The sequence below is a fragment of the Arachis stenosperma genome, chromosome 8 (genome assembly GCF_014773155.1).
Source record: "Arachis stenosperma cultivar V10309 chromosome 8, arast.V10309.gnm1.PFL2, whole genome shotgun sequence".
NCBI classification, from domain to species: domain Eukaryota; kingdom Viridiplantae; phylum Streptophyta; class Magnoliopsida; order Fabales; family Fabaceae; genus Arachis; species Arachis stenosperma.
In genome coordinates, this window is record NC_080384.1 from 27,852,815 (window position 1) to 27,875,293 (window position 22,479).

Consider the following 22,479-nt stretch of genomic DNA (forward strand, 5'->3'; position numbering starts at 1 on the left):
ATTGAATTCATCATATCTATAATTAATAACAGATTATTGTAATTATTTATCATAGATTATTTCATGTTCTAACATTAGTGCAGGTTAATCAGTTTAAGTTGGTCTAGTGGTCAATTTATTCGTCAGTATAATTAAGTGTGATGATTTAAATTTTACCTTATACATACAGTAATTTATTGATGACTTATAATAAATGTTTAAACGAAATTTCGATCCACAACAAATTAATTTTTAGCCTATCAAAATGAGAAAATCGCAAAAAATAAAAAAAACATTAGTGTATGTTCAAACATGTATAATAAATTTTGAGGTTTTATTTATCATATATCAAACATCAACTATTAGGTAATTAGTGGATATACATAGTTAACATTTTATAAAAATTGTCTATTATACTATTATAAATAGATTTAATTATTGTATATAATAAATTTAATTATTCTAATAATTAATTATTTGATTAAAAAATATATAAAATGATATATATTTATATATAAATATTAATTTTACAATTAGTTTTTTCATGTAAACATAATATTTTTGTTTATCTATATAATTATGGTAGGTGCAATATAAACTCGTTGCAGCACACACAAATAGATATACATACAATTACTAAAGTAATGTTTGAAAGTAGGGATAGAAAATAAGATTGAGAGACAAATAATCAATAGTATATTGATAGTCAGATATTAAGATATAAAATTTTAAATTTTTTTTGGTATTTTTAGAAGATAAACATAAAAAATTGTAATTTTTAAAAACAAAAACTAAAAATTTAATAACATTTATTTTTAAAATTATCTTCATTTAGTTTTTAAAATTTTAATTTTAGTTCCATATTTTTTTAATAAAATATTGAGATATATTTCAGTCTTATATACTTTTTCTTTTAAGTCAAGAAATTTGAACTCAAAATCTCTAAATGAGAATAGAAGACTATGTCATTTGAATTATAATGTATTAGAAATTTTATACACTTTATAACAAACACGGTATATAAACTTAATTTATTTTCTATTTTTTAATAGTCCCTGTCTTTTAATATCGATTTATCTTCTAGCATTAGTCTAATAATGTAATAGTAATGAATAGCATGGATAGAAGAATATTTTGATTTGTTTATTTATTTGTGTGTGATGGATAGAATGGGGTTTCTCTGCGTGCAAGGCAACCTCATCGACCCTCTTGTACGGCAGAAACCATGATTATCTCTCTTGGGATTGGATTGCATTGCTTGCTTGCTTTAATTTATATATAAGTAGAGAAGCACCCCCACCCTCTTCTTCCATTACCTCATCATCACTTTCTATCACTTCTCTCTACTCTTTCCCTTTCACACCTTCACATACATATTATAACTCTCTCTGTATGGATGGATCCTTCTAGTGGACAACACCATCAGGTACCTCAATGATCCCTATGTATATATTATTATTATTGTATATAGCATCATAGTTCATAGCTTGCAATTGTTTGATTTTGGTTCAGGAAATGTCATCAAACCAGGGACTGGAGAACATGATAGGATGCTCCACAAAGAGTCAGCAACAAGAGAGAAAGCCAAGGCCACAACCAGAACAAGCACTCAAATGTCCAAGATGTGACTCTACCAACACCAAATTCTGCTACTACAACAACTACAGCCTCTCTCAGCCAAGGTACTTCTGCAAATCTTGCAGAAGATACTGGACCAAAGGTGGAACACTCAGGAATGTTCCTGTTGGTGGTGGATGCAGGAAGAACAAGAGATCTTCTAATTCTTCTTCTTCATCAACTACTTCCTCTTCATCTAATTCACCTGCACCCTCTTCAAGAAGGCCTCAAGATCATCATGGATTCATCTCACCTAATAATCCTCTCATCACTGCTTTCCCTCACTTGGCTTATGATCATCATCCTTCTTCTTCTCCCACCAGTGATCTCACCTTAGCCCTTGCAAGGCTCCAGAAACAAACAATGCCTTTTGATGATCATGATCTCTCAATCTTGGGCAACCCCACAAGCTCCCTTTGTGATATTCTTGGAAATCAAGGCCTTAACACCCACAACACTTCATCAACTGGCTTCTTGGAAGCACTTAGAACCGGATTCCAAGGAAACAATAGTAATAATAATGCTCTTCATCATCAGAATCTCTACTATTCATATGGGAATGGGGACATGGGTGAGGTTGTGGACAATGGTGCTGTTAATGCTGGAGACATGTTGCTACCTAATCATTATGATTCAGAGATGAGCAATGCAGCAACTCAAGCAGTGAGTGTCAGCACCATGAAGCAAGAACTATGCAGTGAAGCTACTAAGGTTCTTGGTGGTGGCGGTTTTCCATGGCATAACAGTAGTAATGGAGACACAAACATGGGTGAATTTGATTCAGCAAGAGCAACTTGGAATGCTGGTTTCACATCTTCAAATTGGCATGGCCTTCTCCATAGTCCTCTAATGTAAGAGATGCTCATGAATCAGAAGGCACTGCTGTATGTGATGATGATTTTCCTCTCACCTTATTAGCTTTGACTAAAAGACCAGTCTTAATTAGTTAATTTAAATCATCTTTAATTAGTAGGTTTGAGTTAAATAGGGATTTGGATCTCACCAATGATCAATCCACTCTCTTTTCTTTTGTTGTTTTTTTATTTTTCTTTTTCTTTTGTAGCTTGCTTAAATTATATATGGGATTTTTTGTACTGCTATCTCTTTTATTGGTGGATAGACTAATGAAAGTTCTGATTTGTTTGCCAACAACCCAAGGATGAAGTTTGGAGATAATTAAAAGAAATAATATTTATATGATTTTCTTTTTACTGTATAAGAGAGATATACATAAGAATAGAACATTTTTTTTAATAATATATAAACTACCTTAAGCAGCATTTTCCTCATTTGACATGTAAGAGAGAGAGAATGAGAGTGATGTTTTGATATAGTAGTAATAGTTAAATTGGTTCAGGGTGAATCTGAGATGTGTTTGAAGTGTGAACTGTTAGAATCGAATCAGATATATTATTTCAGGTGCTTCGGGTATTGAATTATTGATGATGGTGATATAGTATTTCAAGAAATTCTAATTCTGCCATAACTGCAGCAAATTACTTAGGCCAAAGTAGATTCCATGAACATGCATGGAGAAATAGAACTTACTATTTTACTGAAACTGTATAGATATAGAAAATAAGAAAATAGAGAAATAATGGGGGTGTGTGTATAGTAGTGTATATATGACATGACAGTGGTAGGTGCTAGATAGAAGTAGGATTCAGATTTGAGAGAATACAAGAATTTCTCGTGTTCCAAAAGGAATTTAGAAAATTCAGTGAAGGCATGAGCGGCAAGTTCGGGAATGATTTTTATCTCTCTTTGGCTTTAATGTCTGACCAAATCCAACGTTGGATATGGGCGTGACAAAAATAACACAACACAGCCACTAATCACTTTCAAAATTATATGCATGTCAGACTCTGCCTCACTATTATATTGCAACCACTTACACACTCCCTTCTCCTATGGACTTTCTTTTTCACAACCACAATATTTTTATATATTTATCAATTTTAATACATCCTATTTTATTCTCTATCCACAAAATAATAAAAATTCATTTTAAATTATTCTTTTGCTAAAAAGATAGCTGAAATGATGTACAAGAAATATGAGCTGCTCTATTTTTCACAACTTATAGAAAAACAGACAAAAGTATGACTTATATTCGTGTAATATTTTCGTATTCAAAATTTTGAGGCACAAAATAAAGTAATATTATTATAAGTCTATAGTTCATAATAATTTTATACAATAGGACTTTTTCTCTTCTCATATTCAACTATTGTTGTCTAATGCTTAAATCAAATTATTGTATGTTTGAAAGGTGTATTTGTACTCAGAACTTCTTTTACTTTTGTTTTGTTTGGTTACTTTGATTTGGAGATATTAAAGTTTGAAAAGAGACAACTTACTATTTTGTTTGGTTTGTCGTTATTTTCTTAATAGTGTGAAATAATAGCAGTGAAGTTGAAGAAATCTTTTGCCTCGTGTTGTGATGTAGTTCAGATAAGATCAAGATCAGAGAGTTTTGTCCTCACATAAACCATATGGGCCAGACTTGGAAAACAACAAATCATACAACTCCATAAACTTTGGCCATTATGTTTGTCTTAAACTCTTAGCACCTCAACAACTTTGTGAGGACTTAGGTTTGGGATTCATGTATTAATGGGGGAGCACATTTCAAGATCAAACATTTAAACACACCCCTTATTACTGCAAAGGTTGTTAATCTTCCAAGCTTAGTTTAGTTGCTTAAATGTTTTACATCTACATGGTTTCAAAATAATAGTCTTTTAAATTGGTTGCTCACCTTCTAAGATTTGCTGATTTTGTCCCATATAATTATGTACAAAATATTCCAGACAGAGCTCATAAGAAGGACTATGTTGTGCAAAGAATGTTTCAGATTCCACATTCCAGAAAACATGTGATTAATTTTCTACAAAATCCAAAAGCTCTAACGGCCCAAGGTAGCACACTTAGGGGGTTATACCAATCAGGCTCACATTATTGCTGGGCTAAGTGGGACCAGTTACTAGGCTCAAGATTCAAAACCCAAAGTTGAAGCATGCACAACTTGATAAAAGAACTGTGGGGGTTGTCCAATCCAATGGGGTACCTAAGATTGGGGGTTGTCCAATCCACCGACCAAAAAAAAAAAAAAAAAAGAAATAATATTTATATGATTTTCTTAAAAATGGAACATTTAATATAGAGAAATAATAGGAACAGTAAGATTGGACCTTTGTCATAGTGATACATACTTTGATATACATAAAAAAAAAAAAACTAGATAGCACTATCGCACCCATTACAAATGCAGGCAAGTTCCCACCGCCAAACTTGACATCCACATATCCACTTGTCCACTCACTGTTGACACTGTCATCTACATACACTTATGCCACGTTTTTGAACTGGCCATGTCTTCCTCAATCATATATGGTCCGAAACCGAAGCAATACTAAGTTCTTCATGTTCCATTTTTGGATAATGAAGAAACTTTGTATCCTTACGTTGCAACGTCAAATTAATTATTAATCAAACACGAGGTGCCAATATAATATATTGCAAGCATTCTATAGATAAACATTCCACTAGATATATGGGGCTGAAAAAACAAAGTGATATATAAATCAAACTTTTATTCTTTCTTTTTCTTAGTAGTTTAAGAAGCTTCTATTCCTTCACTAGATTTTATTATTACTTTGGACATTATATTTGTTTTTCTCCGATTTGATTCCTTATATCAAATACGTTATTTGTCTTACCAAAACTTTTTTCGTAGAATCAAAGCATAAATTAAGATAAATCGCCTATCGGAGCTATCTTCAGAAAAAAAAATAGTTAATTTCATGAGTGATCTTTGTTTTATTCTCCCCTTTTCGTTATGATCATATTCCGTATAGCAAAATGTTACAATTTAATAAAATCAACTATATTAAAATAATTTTATATTTTAAATTTTTAGTCACTGTATAACACAAAAAAATTAAATACCACAAAAATTTTTAATTGTTTACGACATCTCCTAATTCGACAAATTAAAGAATAATTCCTCGGAAAATTGTATTTGTATGTTTGTACTCTCTATTCACGGATGCTTGATATTTACAAAAACATATGGGAAAATCTCTTTCTTTTTTTGGTTCTGTAAAAAAATTGTAGAAGATTTTAGCCTCTTTTAATGGGCCATGGAGTTAGAAGATTGAATCTAGGAAAGTCATGCACCTTGTTTTTTCTCTTAAGAAAGCCCATTTATTATTATTCGCTCCCCAAAAATATCTCATGTACCTAACTCATGTTTCTTCTGTAGTCACCAAAAAAAAAACTCATGTTTCTTCTGTGGACTTATTATACAGTTTGTTCTTTTAGTGGACACATATATAATTGCATACTTTACCATGAACACCAGATGCAGGACCAAAATAAAATAAACAAAAATAAAATTCACGTACACTGAATGAGACTTATTCACATCTGATTTTCCTCTCAAACACCTGTGCCCCTAATTTGGATAAAAAAAAAAGGGGAAAAGATGAGGACGAAAACATCCCAAAAATATTTATTATCACATGCCGAAAATTTGGTGGGCTTAATGACCACAAGTCTACAACAACATCAAACTTCAATGCATCTAGATGAAAAAAATTTTAAGTTTCTTCTTACAAGATATGGAATTATCTTAAACAAAAATGTAAATTTACTAGCTCCATTTAGAAAAACTAACATGCATCGACCAAAAAAAAAAAAAAAAGAAAAACTAACATGTGATTCTACAGTGGTTATATATAAAGATAAGATTATGATTTATGACTACCATTCCTTTGTTCACTCACGTAAATGCGGATGTTCAATCAAAGCTTCGAGCAGAATCATATAAAAATGCTATATATATTTTTGTAGGAACAATCATGAAAGCAAAAGTAAGTAACACATAAGGATCAGCATGCAACAAGATACTCATGATTCTCTTTAATATGTACTTGTGTTGTATGAACAAAATCCAACCATATGTGGAACAAGCCAGAGAGATATAGATATATACACAATACCAGATGCAGATCAGAGGCAAAGAATTCGCACATGTGAATGCTAATAAAATTAGATAGATTAATGCTATGTGTGCCATCTTTGTATATATTTTTCTTTTATATTTTTATTTTTAATATTAACATGATTATGGATAGAAATGAAATCAAGAAAAATAAATAATAAAAAGGAGGTGCATACAATTCTAACATAGGAATCACAAAATGTTATCAATTAATCACAAACTAGTATATATCAGTCAGTCAAACATGGCACTGAAATACATGCAAAAGGAAAAAAAAAAAGGAAAAACATGAGAAAATAATTCTTATTATTTATTAATATACTTTTCTTTTGAAATTATTGATAGAGAAGACATATACAGCTGTGTGAGATACTACGACAAATAAATCCAAATCCCTGAAGTCACTTCACAAATTGATGACCCCTTAAACTGAGTTTTCACTAATATGATCCTTAAACATGCTAAATTAACAGCCACCAGATCTACCCGATCCAATATTTGGCCACAGACCACAGTGAATACTGAATAACCATATAGCATGAAATGTCATAACTGCCCTTGTAGCATGTAACTGAATTACTAATGTAGGCCTCAGTAATTACGTTACAGTAACATGAATTGGTGACTGGGATGCGCTTTAATTAATCCACGATTCACACATATAGAATATAGTAACTTGTTAGCTAATAAAGAAAACGCGTTACCTTTTAAAGCTTTTATCATTTGACTATATAACCTCATCTCACCATATTTATCACTCTCTGGTTTTAAGAGGAAATTTATGTAACTTTTGTCAAAATATATTTGTAACAATAAATGAGTTTTTATCAGTGAGAGTTTGGTTCCTCATATATCAGTGTGAATCATATTACTAGAATTGAACACATCTGAGCTAAATTTAAAAGATAGCTAAGTTAAAAAGTTTTTTATACGTATAAAAATGATCAACATTATATTTTTTAAAGAATACTAATTAAATAATTAATATTTCTTGTATAATTCTCTTTTATTAAACTCAAGACTAGTCAAATTTTAATCCTATCAAAATATTTTACACAAACGGATTGGGTTGAATTTAATTGTCTTTCCCTATTTTAGGCGTAAAAAAGTGCCAATCACTCTTTGTATTCTGTGTAGCAAATAGTCAGATATTAGAACATGGAAACCGATGATTCGGGAATCTTGTCATTTAATTGCCATTAAATCTTTCCCCAAACGGATCAATAAAAATTATTGATAAAAGTTGAAAAGGAAAATTGAACAACTTGAAAATTGAAACTTGTTCCGAAACAGATATAAAATTTATTTAATTATAAATGTACAAAAAAGATAAGAGGATTATGAAGAAGATAGTAATAAGGTGCATTATTAGTTGATAGGAGAACCCAAAAAGAGAACAAAAACAAGTGATGAACATAAACACAAACTCTTGTAAGAACAGCGTTATCTACATTACAACAAGCACAATCCCTAATTAATCAACTAAAGCACCAAAGGTAGTCTAAAATTACAGTAAAAGACACCCATGACTTGTGTCCTCTATGGCTTCCACCCCAAAAAAGGAAAAACAGAAGGGAACCTTGAAAATTAAATGCTCCCTTCTGATATTCACAAAAATATTGCAAGCTAATGGAAACCACCAATGGGGAGAGCAGCTTTAGCCGCTTCCGATTGCTTTGTAGAAGGTAGCATGAAAATTGCCATTATACCACTCACGGCGGCCGCCACCGCACCTGCCACGAACGCCGGCAAATTGCCACCTCCAAATAATTTGTCCCATGGTCCGCTAATTGCTGCCACTATCATCTGCATCATAAATATATATATCATGTTAGCTAATTCAATTACATATTCTAAATAAAAAAAATTAACTTTCATATGTGTATTAAAAATATATTCAAATACACCACATAAATAACACACTTGCTCCAATTAATATATATGTTATATGTCTAATAAATATATACTGACCTGCGGAACCACAATGGCAAGATTAAGAACTCCCAAAGATAAACCTGAAAATTTTGAACACAAAAGAACGGGTCAATTCTCTTTTTCTACAATTTTCCATATGAATCAGGTGGTTTTGACTAAAAAATAATTAATTTCTAATCTCCTTTCTAAAGAATATTAGTGACTTATATATTGCTTAATGCTTATGGTTTATCTGTAAATAAAATTTATTTTATTTTACTTTCTTTTAAAAGTGTAATGTATGTCATCTTAGTATTTATAAGGAGATACCTTGTCCAGCACCAGTTTCACTTGAATAGATGGATGCTAATGCAAATGGGACACTGTATGTTATCTGAAATTCAAATAAAAGTGAGATTAATTAGTATAGATAAAAGTAAGAAATAAAGTAAAATAAATAATCATTTAAAATAAGAATATATCCTAATAGTTTGTATTATCCATAATAATAATAATGAATTAATTACCGCAAGAGGAATGCCTAGAACAGCAAAAAAGGACAAGGCTCCAGCCTGAACGCCAGTGGAGGGATGACCAATGTAGTGGGGATTAAGATGACGCTGGTGCATAGCGACCTTGCTGATATATACAGTCATGGCCAAGCCAGCCGCAAGGACAAAATTAACAATTCCCCAGAGATTCTTAGCACCACCAACCGCACGTCCAATGGGTTCCACACCCAAAGACATAACACCCAAAACCACGGAATTTATCAAAAGACCCAAAGCACCCTTTTGGACGCCGTCTTTATACGCTTGATTTCCAACCTCTCCACCGTATACCTCCTTACCCATCCAATCAGTATTGTACAAGAAGTATGCAAACCACGCCGACCAGTTTATTGCCGTAACCGCCATTAGTAGCAACATGGGCTTCTTCAGCCCTTTTAGCGCCCCCAACATTTCTCCGAAGCATACAACTGCTGCCGATCTCTCATCTTCTTCTCCCACAGCTGACTTCTCACGTAATACTTGTTTATCCGGCACGTAGAACAAAGCTACACCTGTCAACGACAGCAGTAGGAGGATCGAGAAGAAGAAGCAACTTTTCAAGTCTGCGCAGAACACATCGCACGCTTTTGTCTGCGTGAATGGAAAAACTTTGTGGAGGCTGTCAATGGACCCCGCACCGTAACCGAGTACGCTTCCCACTGCCATGAAGAACGAGAAGAACGCGTTTGCCAGCCTCGTTTTCCGTTCATCACCAGCGGCAAGGTCGCCCAGGAACGCTCGGCAGGGGCCTTGGAGCATGTTGTTCGCCACGTCCAAGATCCAGAATCCGATCACAAATATGGCTACAGCGCGTGGGCGGGTTTTCTTGTTCAGGTTGTCCCCAAAGGCATGGCCAATGTCGGCGGCAAAGCCAATGAGAAAAACAGCTATGGCGACAGCAGCGGCGCCGGCAAGAATGAAAGGACGGCGGCGGCCGAGTTTGGAGGTACATCGGTCGCTATAGTAACCAACTATTGGCTGGACAACCATGCCGGAAATGGGGCCGCAGAGCCAGATGAAAGAGGACCATTGGTGAGGCACTCCGAGAAGCTGACTGTAAGGTGTTAGTAGGGAGAGTTGTAGAGCCCAGCCAAACTGGATACCGGCAGCGATGGAGGCTACCGCCACCAGCTTCCAAATCGGACTTGGCTGCGCTGGTGACCCCGATTCCAGATGAAGGGAGTTCTGGGTGTCACCATTCTTAATGGTGTTCTTGTTTGAGGAGCTCATGGCAAGAGAAAGAAAGAAAGAAAGAAAGGAGAATAATGGAAGAAATGGTACGTGCAGTGTTTGAATGGAGAGAGAGGGGAGTTGGGGTTGGTGAATTTATAAGCGGATGGAGAGGGTGAGGGGTTATGTTATGTTGCGTTTATTAACGTATGTGTGACTATTCAGCGATTTACTATATACACTTTATAGTTAGTTATATGATGGTGTCATGCGTCATATATTCATATATATCATTAATAACATATACTTCAATTCTCTTACTAATTTACCATAACATGCATTCTTTGTAGTCTCCGCCCAAGACACTACTAACTCCACACTCTTTCTCATTTTTCTTTTCTACATCCATCCCAATTTTTTGGTACATTATCTTTTGCATTATTATTACAGCTCACTTATTTTGACAAAATTAAGTATACTTATCTTTTATGTCAAATATATATTTCTATTATTGTTAACTTGTCATTATTTCCACATATACACTGATGAATCATTTTTCTCTGCCTTTACGGCACCTACATTACTAGATACATCTATATATTTTCATACTTAGGTGAAAAAAATGGTCTCACCAACCACCAAGCCTTATCTGAAATAATAAAAGCAAGTGGAGAATAGTAGTGAGGCAGAAACTTGAACACAAGGGTTAATGTTCATGAGTACCAAGAAGATCATTCACATGATCCATTAATTAATCCAATTTTTAATTTCTATATCAAAAGAAAATTTCGGACGTGTTTACAACACGTATTCAATGTATAAATATATTATAAACTTTTTTTGTAACAAATGCCTTAAAAATATTTGTTAAAATTTTTTAATATAGCTAGAATATTTTAATTAAATTTAAAAAATCATATAAATGTTTTAAAATGGATTTATAATAATGTACCTAACAAAAGATAATAATTTTAATCAGTAATGCTAAATAAACAAAAAAAATTTGTCTTAATAATTAATAAATATTAAATAAAGATTAATATTTTTTATTATTAAATATTTTTAATTTTTAATAAGTATTTAATTAATAAGATACTATATTTCAAAGTGTTTACTAAATTTTCAATAACGGAAATAAATACTACTCTAGAACTTTACAAAATCTCTGAAAATAAATGAAGAGAATTTAATGCTGAGAAAAAGATATATATATACTAATTAAAGTCATTGACTTTTGTGTATGTATGAATTTGAATTAAGAAGGAACCTAGGTATGCTGACGAGGAGGACCACTGAGACTGAAGGGTATTGGAGGAACGCAGATTTATGAAATCCTTGGCTTTGGTAAACGTGCATTTCTATAATTGCACTTATCCATTTTTTTCCCCCTCTGCTCCTCCATGGATTCCCTCTTTGAATTTCTTCTTCCCAATTCATCCACCATCATCATTACATTTATGTGTGTGTGTGTGTTACACGATCCCAATTTCTAGACACACACTGTTTATATTTATTGGACTCAAGAGAGACATTAATAAAATTAAATTAAAAATTTGATACACCTCCGGCGTGCGTGCTATTATAGTTACTTTTACTTATCTTATTGGATTTGATAGAACTTGATCATAGTGTGCTTTTTTTTTTTTTTCCTGGCAGCATTAGGTAGTGCTTATTACCATATTTTACTTTATATGAAATATGAATATATAGGAATTACATTATTATATATATTTATATTATGATATGTGACATGTAATTTTTAGTTTTATTTGTTATTCCGTCATTAATTATTAATGTAATATATACAAAGTTACATTGAGTAAATGATATTAATAAGTAAATAATGTGTATATGTGATGAGTATATAAAGCCTACATTATATATATGTTTGTATATATAACGATGACTAAGATTTCTTTTCTTGTTCTGCATATATCATAAAATTCGGTCATCACTGTTTGAATGATGATGATCATCATCAAAAACTGAATAAGTGAGTGAAATTATGAGGATTGTGACACCGAGTTCTGTTGATCATGGAAGAAAGGTTGTGGCAGCAAATTGAAAGAAGCAAGATAATGGCTATAGCAATGTAATTAGAAATTGATATAATATTAATTAAGGTGGAAAAATGAGTTGGTGACATAATGAAACTGATGATTGTGGAACGAATATACGGACGCAATTAGTTAGGAGAATATTGTGGATGAAAAAACCCGATGAAATTGTATTGGGGTGCATTCAGGTTCATAAGCATAATGATAATATTAGTAGAATTTAAAAAGTGGTGTCATATTCTAATGCCTAGCATTTTTCTTCGTACCTTTCCCTTTCATTTTATATGTCGTTTGATTCTTTTAGTTTCTCGCTTCATAATTTAACTTTACCACAAAATTTGTACGGAAAAAGATTAATATGGTTCATCCACATAGTCATATTTATATTTGTTGTATATTAAAATGTCATATATTAAAATGCCATAATATACTTTGATTTACTAAACAATTTAGCAAGAGTTAACGAAGAAAAAATTGCATTCCATATATGATACAATCCACCAAAATTAAAGAAAGGGAAAAAAGTTGCATTTTGATGGATCCGACTTATATAAAAATTGATTGGCTTTTCCTTCAAAGATTGAAATAAATAATTAAGTGATCAACTAAATTAAACCATTGTATTGAAAGGATAAGTGTGTTAATTTAATTCATTAGATATATTATTCCATCTATCCTTATAATTAGTTTAATTTTCTTGTTCTTATTACAGCCACCTCAATCATTTTCTTGTCCTCAAAGAATAGGCCAATTGGAAAGACCAAGGCAAAAGAAAACAGAAGCAATGGGACCAAGTACTATATATGCCATGAGAGGTTAATATTTGAGAGGGAGACAAGGGTGCTAGCACTGTGACCCTAGTGAAAAGAGGCTTGCTCCTTCTTCATTCAAAATTGCATGTGCATTGACTAAAACAAACCTATGTCTCAGCATCATCACTGCATGACTAATGAAATTCCAAGGCATATATACTCACTACTAGGGTTTATTTCCTTTTCATTATGTTTAATTTGCCTTTTCACATTTCTCAATGATAATTTTGAGAGCAATAATCCCAAATTAGTTTTAGATAATTTTTATTATATATATGCTCTTTTTTAGTTCCCATAAATTTTAATTATCAAATTAATTTTTAAATTATTATTTCGTGAATAATTTAATTTTTGTATCAAATTATTCGTCCACATAAAAAATTATTGATATTTACATCTTGTAATTTATAAATTTTTATATTTTATTAAGTAATTATTATCATTGATTTATCTCGTCAAGCTTATTTAGCAATACATATAAAACAGTAAAATTGATTTGTCTAACAAAATAAATTAAAAATTTTAATAATTAAAACTTGTGTGGGATTAAAATAATATCTTATTAAAGTAATATTTTACTAAAATTTTCTTGAAGGTTGATTTGATTAGTTACTACTTACTACTCTAATTTTAAATATAGTTGTATGTGCTTACTTTGCTTATATTGATAATCAAATTGTTAAGTTTCTTTTGTAGATAATGCACTTTAAGCTTGAATTGAAGTAACTAATTAAGGTCGCGCGGAGCTTAATCTTGATAATTAGTTAATTACGCCAAATTTCACCTAAACTTTATACACAAGAAACGTTCTCTATGTGAATTTAAATGAACATTCACAATCACTATTCCTACTTTACAGCTATGTGTAGTAGTATATATAGATGCAAAGATAACAAAGAAATTTATGTAGGTCCAAAACATAATACAAGGAAAAGAAAAAGAATACCTTATGATCCGTTACCCTAATAACGGTCTATACCAGAAATTTTGGAACTAGGATCAACATATAACCTCTCCACAAATCTTTCCACGTAAAAACTAAAGCCCCGAATCTTGGGCTATCAACAAGGATCACGTTAAAATTGATAACAAATGATACAAATAACTACCTTTAATATCTTCATTATATATAGGTGACTTACTCAGTCATAAATACGATATATATTCAGTTTTACTCTAAATTACTTTACACTCTTTTTTACTTGAGCATTAGAATCCTTTTATAGGTGTCCAACGCCGACTTCTCAGCAAGCCGACGTTTCACCTTTTTGCTCCAAGGAAAGCCGGTCTAAGCTCCAGCAGGACGAGCTATACCTCGGAGCATCCAGATCCACACAGGAACATTTGACGCCCACCGTGGGGCCCCAACTTCTTCTAACCCTACAACTTTTTATTCTATACATTTCCTACCCCTTTTTTGCAGATCACAGCATGCGGCAGACGAGCACAGTCACACTCCCTCGAATACTAACCAGGCCGAGCTTTTGGCCACATCAATGAGGCTCTCAGGGTCGAGAACTAGAGTATGGCCGAACTCTTACGCCAGAAGCAACACAGCCACAACAAAGGGGGAGAACATAAAAATGCTGAAGACAAAGACAACAACGATGAGCACACATCAGAGATAAAACACACTATACCTAATCCTCCGAAAACAACAACCAAGAGAACTAACCCCTTCACAAAGGAAGTCATGAGTTTCGAAATGCCCAAAAACTTCATCCTACCAACGACTTTGAAACCCTACCAAGGAATAGGAGACCCAAATATCCACGTCACCAAATTCCACACCATGATGTTTATGAACAAAGAATCCGACTTAATTCTGTGTTGCATTTTCCCAACCTTCCTGGATGGAGCCGCCTTGATTTGGTTCTCCAACCTCCCTGAAGGCTCCGTGTCCAATTTTGACGAGCTGGCCGACCAATTCGTCAACCATTTTGCTGCATCCAAAATATACGTCCACAATTCCGATTACCTGAGCACCATCAAACAAGGACCGAACGAAAGCCTGAAGGACTACATGACCAGGTTCGCAGAAGCAACTAATGAAATACCCAACCTAAACCCTGAAGTACACCTTCACGCTCTAAAGAGCGGCCTTCACCGAGAAAAATTCTAAGAGACCATAGTCATAACCAAACCGAAAACTCTGGCCAAATTCTGAGAAAAGACGAAAACCCATATCAAAATCGAGGAACTCCGTGCATTGCGAAGAGTAGAAAAGCCTACCTCGAATAGGGAGGATGAAAGACGAAACAAACACTCAAGCAGTAGAACAAACCAGAGGTCATTCAGCCTGACACCTAAGTTCGAGAGCTACACTCCCCTTAATACAAAAAGGGAAGACATTATAAAAGACATCTTGCATTGAAAACTCATCAAACCCCCAAACAGGGCCGGTACATATCAGGACCAGCGATATGTAAACAAATCTAAATACTGCGCCTTCCATCAGAAGTGCGGACATACCACAGATGACTGTGTAATAGCAAAGGATGTCCTCAAGAAACTAGCCCGCCAAGGACTATTGGACAAATATATCGATAGCCGCGGACGGAAGCGGAACACAGAAGACTTTGGCCATCAATCTAAAACAACTGACGATTTCCGAGATAAAGGGAAAAAGGTAGACATTGATATCAATCCACCTCGTAGAGTAATAAATTGCATTTTCGGTGGTTTTGCAGGTGGAGAATGCACAAACATGATAAGAAAAAGGTCCTACCGAGCTATGATGACTGATGATTAGATTTTTGACGGTTTAGAATTTCACAAATGAATTCTCGTTGCAAGTATAGTTTCTAAACCAACAATAATCCTTTCTTACAAAAGATTGTTTGTCACAAGTAACAAACCCCTAAAATTAATAACCGAAGTATTCAAACCTCGGGTCGTTCTCCCTAGGAATTACAATAAAGTGTCTTGTTATTGGTTTGAGTTGTTTTGGGGTTTTGGACAAGAGGCATGAAAGTAAATGGCAATGAAAATAAACTAACAACTATAAAAGGCTCTTGGCAAGGTATGAAAATTAGAAGTCCTATCCTAGTTATCCTTCTCAATTGTGATGAGAATTGTTCATTGCTACCACTTAGTTAACCCTTACTAAATAAAGGAAAGTCAAGTGGATGAATTGACTTGAGCCACAAGTCCTAGCCAACTCCCAAGGAAAGACTAGCTTTAGTGCACTCCAAACCAATTAGCGATCTCTCCAATTACCAATCAACAAAGGAATTAGATAACTCAAGTATCACTAATTACTCTACCTAGGCCAAGAGAAACAAAATCTAACTAATAGCTATAAGAGACATTTCATCAAATACATAAAAGGCAATAAAAGTAAACAACATAAATTGCAAGAATTAAAGAGAGATCTAACTACAAAGGCAAGAGATCAACAATAGAAAAGCAAAGAAGAACAATTATTATGAATTACCTCTTTTTGAATTGAAAGAAAATGGGAAAAACAAAAGTAGATCTACAACAAAACACAAGAACAACATAAAGAAAATTACAACAAAAGAATGGAAGAAGAATGAATGTAACAACAAGGAATTGAGAAGATAGAAGTAGAAGAAGATGAATTAAAATCTAGATCTAAGAACTAAACCTAATCCTAATCCTAATCCTAGAGAGAAGTGAGAGCTTCTCTCTCTAGAAACTAACTTCTAGAACTAAACTATGACTAATGGTAACTAACATGTGTTTTCCTCTTCATTCCTTGGGTTAAATAGCATCAGAAATGAGTTGGATTGGGCCCACAAGGCTTTAGAATTCGCTGGCCACGTTTTGCTTTAAGTGAACCAGGTGGCAGCAACGGCGCGTGCGCGTACTTTGCGCGTGCGCGCCACCATACTTGTAGCAACTATGGCAAATCTTATATCGTTTCGAAGCTCCGAATGTTAGCTTTCTAACCCAACTGGAACTACATCATTTAGACCTTTGTAGCTCAAGTTATGATCGTTTAAGTGCGAAGAGGTCGGCTTAATAGCTTTCCGGTTCTTTCATTTCTTCATGAGTTCTCCAACTTTTCATGCTTCTTTCTTCATTCTCTTGATCCAATCTTTGCCTCCTAAACCTTAAATCACTTAACAAACATATCAAGGCATCTAATGGAATCAAGGAGAATTAGATTTAGCTATTTTAAGACCTAAAAAGCATGTTTTCACTCTTAAGCACAATTAAAGGAGAAGTTATAAAACCATGCTATTTCATTGGATAAATGTGGGTAAAAGGTTATAAATTCTCCTAAAATCAATACAAGATAAACCCTACAAATGGGGTTTATCAATGACCATGACAGAGTCAACCTCATCCCAACCTGTCAACAAGGACAAACCAGAGATCTCGTTCATCCCTAAAGACTCTAAGGCAACTGACCGTAACCTGGACGACCCCGTAGTCATCACAGCACAGGTCGGACAGCTGCTAGTAAAGAAGATCCTGATGGATCCAGGCAGCAATGCAAACGTGTTATTCTATTCAATATTTCAAAAGATGAAACTAAGCGGCAAAACCCTCCAACCATCATCCAAAGAATTGGTAGGTTTCTCAGGTGAGCGAGTCTCCATCCGAGGTTACATCTGATTACAAACTACCTTTGGAGATTATCCTAACAATAAAACCATAGACATACAATATCTCATTGTCGATTGCAAAAGTCCTTATAATATCATTCTAGGCAGACCTTCCTTAAATGCATTCAATGCTATTGTTTCTACTGTGCATTTATGTGTTAAGTTTCTCTCGCAGGATAACAAAGTTGTAACCACCCAGATAGACCAGAAGAAAGCCAGGCAGCGCTATAACGCCAGCCTGTAGAACGAACAATCAAGATAGCCCGAACAACAGTATGTTTAGGCAATATATAATTCAAAACAATTACCTCCCCTGAACGACCTGGACCCTAGAACCAACTATCAAGAACGACTGATGCCAACAGACGACCTTACTAAGATTCAGCTAACGACCGAGGAAGGAAAACATACATACCTCGGCAATGCACTAAAAAATAACGAACGCGGTCAATTAGCCGATCTATTAAGGCACAACACCGAACTATTTGCATGGGCCCCAACAGATATGCCAGGGATAGACCACAATGTCATTTGTCACAAGCTAGCTATCAACCCATCAATCCGATCTATAGCTCAGAAGAAAAGACATCTCGCCGCAGAAAAAAGGGCAGCCTCCCTGGAGGAAACCCAAAAGCTCCTCGATGCCGACTTCATCAAGGAGCTCAGATACTCCACTTGGTTGGCAAACGTGGTAATGGTAAAAAAGAACAATGGTAAGTGGAGAATGTGTGTGGACTACACAGACCATAACAAGGCCTGTCCAAAGGACGCATACCCCCTCCCATGCATTGATAAACTGGTTGACAGTTCTTCTGGCTTTCAATGTTTAAGTTTCATAGATGCCTATTCTGACTACAACCAAAAACTAATGTATTCAGCTGACCAAGATAAAACTGCTTTTATCACTGACAATGGCAATTTCTACTATAAGGTTATGCCGTTTGGACTAAAAAATGCAGGTGCTACTTATCAAAGACTTATGGACAAAATTTTTACAAACAAAATTGGCCAGAATATAGAAGTCTATGTTGACAACATGGTGGCAAAATCGGCACATACAGCAGACCACTTCAACGATTTGAAGGAAATATTCCAGCAATTTCGAAGGTACAACATGAAGCTCAATCTAGAAAAATGCGCTTTCAGAGTTCAGAGTAGAAAATTCTTCGACTTCATGCTAACTTCCCGACGTATTGAAGCCAACCCCAAAAAATGCCAAGCAATTCTAGACATGAAAAGCCCAAAGATGGTCAAAGAAGTTCAATAATTGACTGGCCGACTTGTAGCATTGGCCAGATTTTTACCTCGCATAGCTCACCGATCACATCATTTTTTCAAAAGTCTAAGAAAACAAGAAAAGTTTCAATGGACCGAAGAATGCAAGGAAGCCTTCACTGAACTCAAAATTATGCTATCAGAACCTCCAATCCTTCGGATGCCACAGGTTGGCAAACCACTTTATCTCTATTTATCTGTTATTAATCATGCTATCAGTTCTGTCTTAGTAACAGAAACAGAAAAGTAAAAACACCCGGTACACTTCGTCAATAAATCTCTTCAGAATGTCGAGGTTCGAAACCCGAAGCTAGAAAAACTAGCTCTGGCTCTTGTAACAATGGTCAGACGCTTGCGGCATTATTTTCAAAGCCATACCATTGTGGTCAAAACTGAGCAACCCCTAAGGCAAATACTGAAGAAACCCAAACTAGCAGGAAGATTAATCAAATGGTCGATCGAGCTGACAGAATACGACATCCAATACCAGTCCTGAGGAGCCGTCAAATCCCAAGCACTAGCCGACCTCATCGCAGAACTCACCTTAGAAGAACCAGGCCCTACAGATAACAAATAGACACTATACATTGACGGAGCTTCAAACAGTAAGGGCTTCGGAGCACGATACTACTTGAGGATGAATAAGGAACAGCCTTAGAGCAATCCTTACAATTTACTTTCCATGCAAGCAATAACCAAGCAAAATATGAAATACTAATAGTAAGACTACGACTAGCCCACACAATAGGCATAACACAGCTAAGCGTCAAATGTGATTCCTTACTTGTGGTACAACAGGTAACAGGTAATTTCCAGGTAAAAGATCCATTATTAGAAAAATACAACACCATTTTTAATAACATTGTCAATAGCCTTCAAAAATTCAATATATCCCACATACCTCGGGAACAAAATGATAGAACAGATATCCTTTCAAAATTAGCAACAACAAGAAGTCAAACTAAGACACCCATATTATCCCAACTAACACTTGATGAACCAAGTGTTATGCCAACAACAATTTCAAGTATCTTGCAGGAAGATGACTGGCGAACACCTTTCATGAGTTACTTGCAAACTGGTGACATACCCGACAACATTCAAAATAAAAGAAAACTCAAAAGAAGAGGAAGTTTCTACACAATACACGGCTCCGAACTATACAAAAGAGGTTTCACAAGACCTCTTCTAAAATGCCTGAACACGATAGTGGCCAAACTAGCGATGGACGAAGTTCATGAAGGCGTTTATGGAACACACATAGGAGGATGAAGCTTAGCTTCCAAAATCCTCCGGGCAAGTTATTATTGGCCGACGTTACAACAAGACTGCATGACTAAAATCAAACATTGTGATCATTGCCAACGTCATGCACCAATCATCCACAACCCAGCCGAACAGTTACACTCGTCCGAGGTAAGCTGGCCATTCAACAGGTGGGGGCTAGACATCCTCAGACCTTTTCTACCTCCTCCAGGCCAGGTTAAATTTTTAATTGTTTCCATTGACTATTTTACAAAATGGATAGAGGCAACGTCATTGGCAAAAATAACTTCCGAAAAAATGATTTATTTTATATGGAAAAACATACTCTGCCGATTCGGTATTCCTCAATCCATTATCACTAATAACGGTAGACAATTTATAGATAAAAAATTCACAAACTTCTTACAAAATTCTAAAATAGTTCAACAGTTCTCGTCTGTCGAACAACCACAAACTAACGGTTTAGCCGAAGCTACTGATAAACCCCATTTTTAGGGTTTATCTTGTATTGATTTTAGGGGATTTTATCACCTTTTACCCACATTTATGCAATGAAATAGCATGGTTTTGTATATTCTCCTTTAATTGTGCTTAAGAGTGAAAACATGCTTTTTAGGTCTTAAAATAAATAAATTTAATTCACCTTGATTCCATTAGATGCCTTGATATGTTTGTTAAGTGATTTAAGGTTTAGGAGGCAAAGATTGGATCAAGGGAATGAAGAAAGAAAGCATGAAAAGTTGGAGAACTCATGAAGAAATGAAAGAACTGGAAAGCTGTCAAGCCGACCTCTTCGCACTTAATCGACCATAACTTGAGCTACAAAGGTCCAAATGATGCGGTTCCAGTTGGGTTAGAAAGCTAACATTCGGAGCTTCGAAATGATATAAGATTTGTCATAGTTGCATCGCGCATAGGGGCGCGCACGCGCACGGTACGCGGACGCGCCGATGGTGGCACATGACCCACTTAATGCAACATGTGGCCAGCGATTTTAGAAGCCTTGTGGGCCCAATCCAACTCATTTCTGATGCTATTTAAGCCAAGGATTGAAGAGGAATCAACTAACTTTTAACCATTAGTTTAGTTTAGTAGTTAGAGTTAGTTTCTAGAGAGAGAAGCTCTCTCTTCTCTCTAGAATTAGGATTAGGATTAGGTTTAGTTCTTAGATCTAGATTTTAATCTTTGCTCTCATCTAATTCTACCTTTCAATTTCTTGTAGTTACATTCATCTTCCTCTATTCTTTTGTTGTAATTTCCTTTATGTTGTTCTTATGTTTTGTTGTAGATCTAGTATTGTTCCTTCTACATTCTTCCAAATCAATTAGAGGTAATTCATACTAAATGTGTCTTCTTTGCTTTTCTATTGTTGATCTCTTATTTTTGTAGTTGTAGATTCCTTTAATTCTTGCATTTAATAATGTTTACTTCTATTGCACTCTATGTGTTTATTGAAATGCCTCTTCTAGATATAGTATAGATTTTGTTCCTCTTGGCCTAGGTAGAGTAATTAGTGATACTTGAGTTATCTAATTCCTTTGTTGATTGATAATTGGAGAGATTGCTAATTGGTTTGGAGTACACTAACGCTAGTCTTTCCTTGGGAGTTGGCTAGGACTTGTAGCTCAAGTCAATTCGTCCACTTGACTTTCCTTTATTTAGTAAGGGTTAACTAAGTGGTAGCAATGAACAATTCTCATCACAATTGAGAAGGATAACTAGGATAGAATTTCTAGTTCTCATATCTTGCCAAGAGCTTTGTTAGTTGTTAGTTTATTTTCTTTGCCATTTTATATTTCTTGTCCAAAAGCTTAAAAAACCCCAAATATAATTCACAACCAATAACAAGACACTTCATTACAATTCTTAGGGAGAACGACCCGAGGTCCAATACTTCGGTTTATAAATTTAGGGGTTTGTTTTAGTGACAAACAACTTTTTGTATGAAAGGATTAGTGATTGGTTTAGAAACTATACTTGCAACGAGAATTCATTTGTGAATTCTAAACCGTCAAAAATCCAATCATCAGCTACCAATAAGATAATTTTACAAGGCCTTAGATAGAAACTCGAAGACTCAAAAGGAGAATGGGTCGAGCTTATCCCTGAAGTACTGTGGAGCTATAACACAACAGACCAATCATCAACAAAGGAAACCCCTTTTAGGTTTGTAAACGGATGAGATGCCATGATACCCATTGAGATCTCTCTACAAAATCCCAGAACTACAAACGTCAGCGAAAGCGACAACAT

At 34.6% G+C, this 22,479-nt stretch overlaps 2 protein-coding genes across 2 annotated transcripts; one reads left to right on the forward strand and one right to left on the reverse strand.

Annotated features, from left to right (window-relative positions):
- Positions 1-1,146: 1,146 nt before the first annotated feature.
- On the forward strand, positions 1,147-2,796 carry LOC130943872 (dof zinc finger protein DOF3.2). Its single transcript, XM_057871939.1, has 2 exons — positions 1,147-1,405; positions 1,492-2,796. Exons 1-2 carry the CDS (start codon positions 1,376-1,378, stop codon positions 2,449-2,451), a joined length of 990 nt encoding a protein of 329 aa, XP_057727922.1. The 5' UTR covers positions 1,147-1,375; the 3' UTR covers positions 2,452-2,796.
- A 5,146-nt stretch (positions 2,797-7,942) lies between these two features.
- On the reverse strand, positions 7,943-10,412 carry LOC130944450 (sucrose transport protein SUC1-like). The gene is made up of 4 exons (XM_057872781.1): positions 9,046-10,412; positions 8,849-8,912; positions 8,576-8,619; positions 7,943-8,410 (listed from the first exon to the last, which is right to left on the reverse strand). Exons 1-4 carry the CDS (start codon positions 10,297-10,299, stop codon positions 8,231-8,233), a joined length of 1,542 nt encoding a protein of 513 aa, XP_057728764.1. The 5' UTR covers positions 10,300-10,412; the 3' UTR covers positions 7,943-8,230.
- Positions 10,413-22,479: the final 12,067 nt, after the last annotated feature.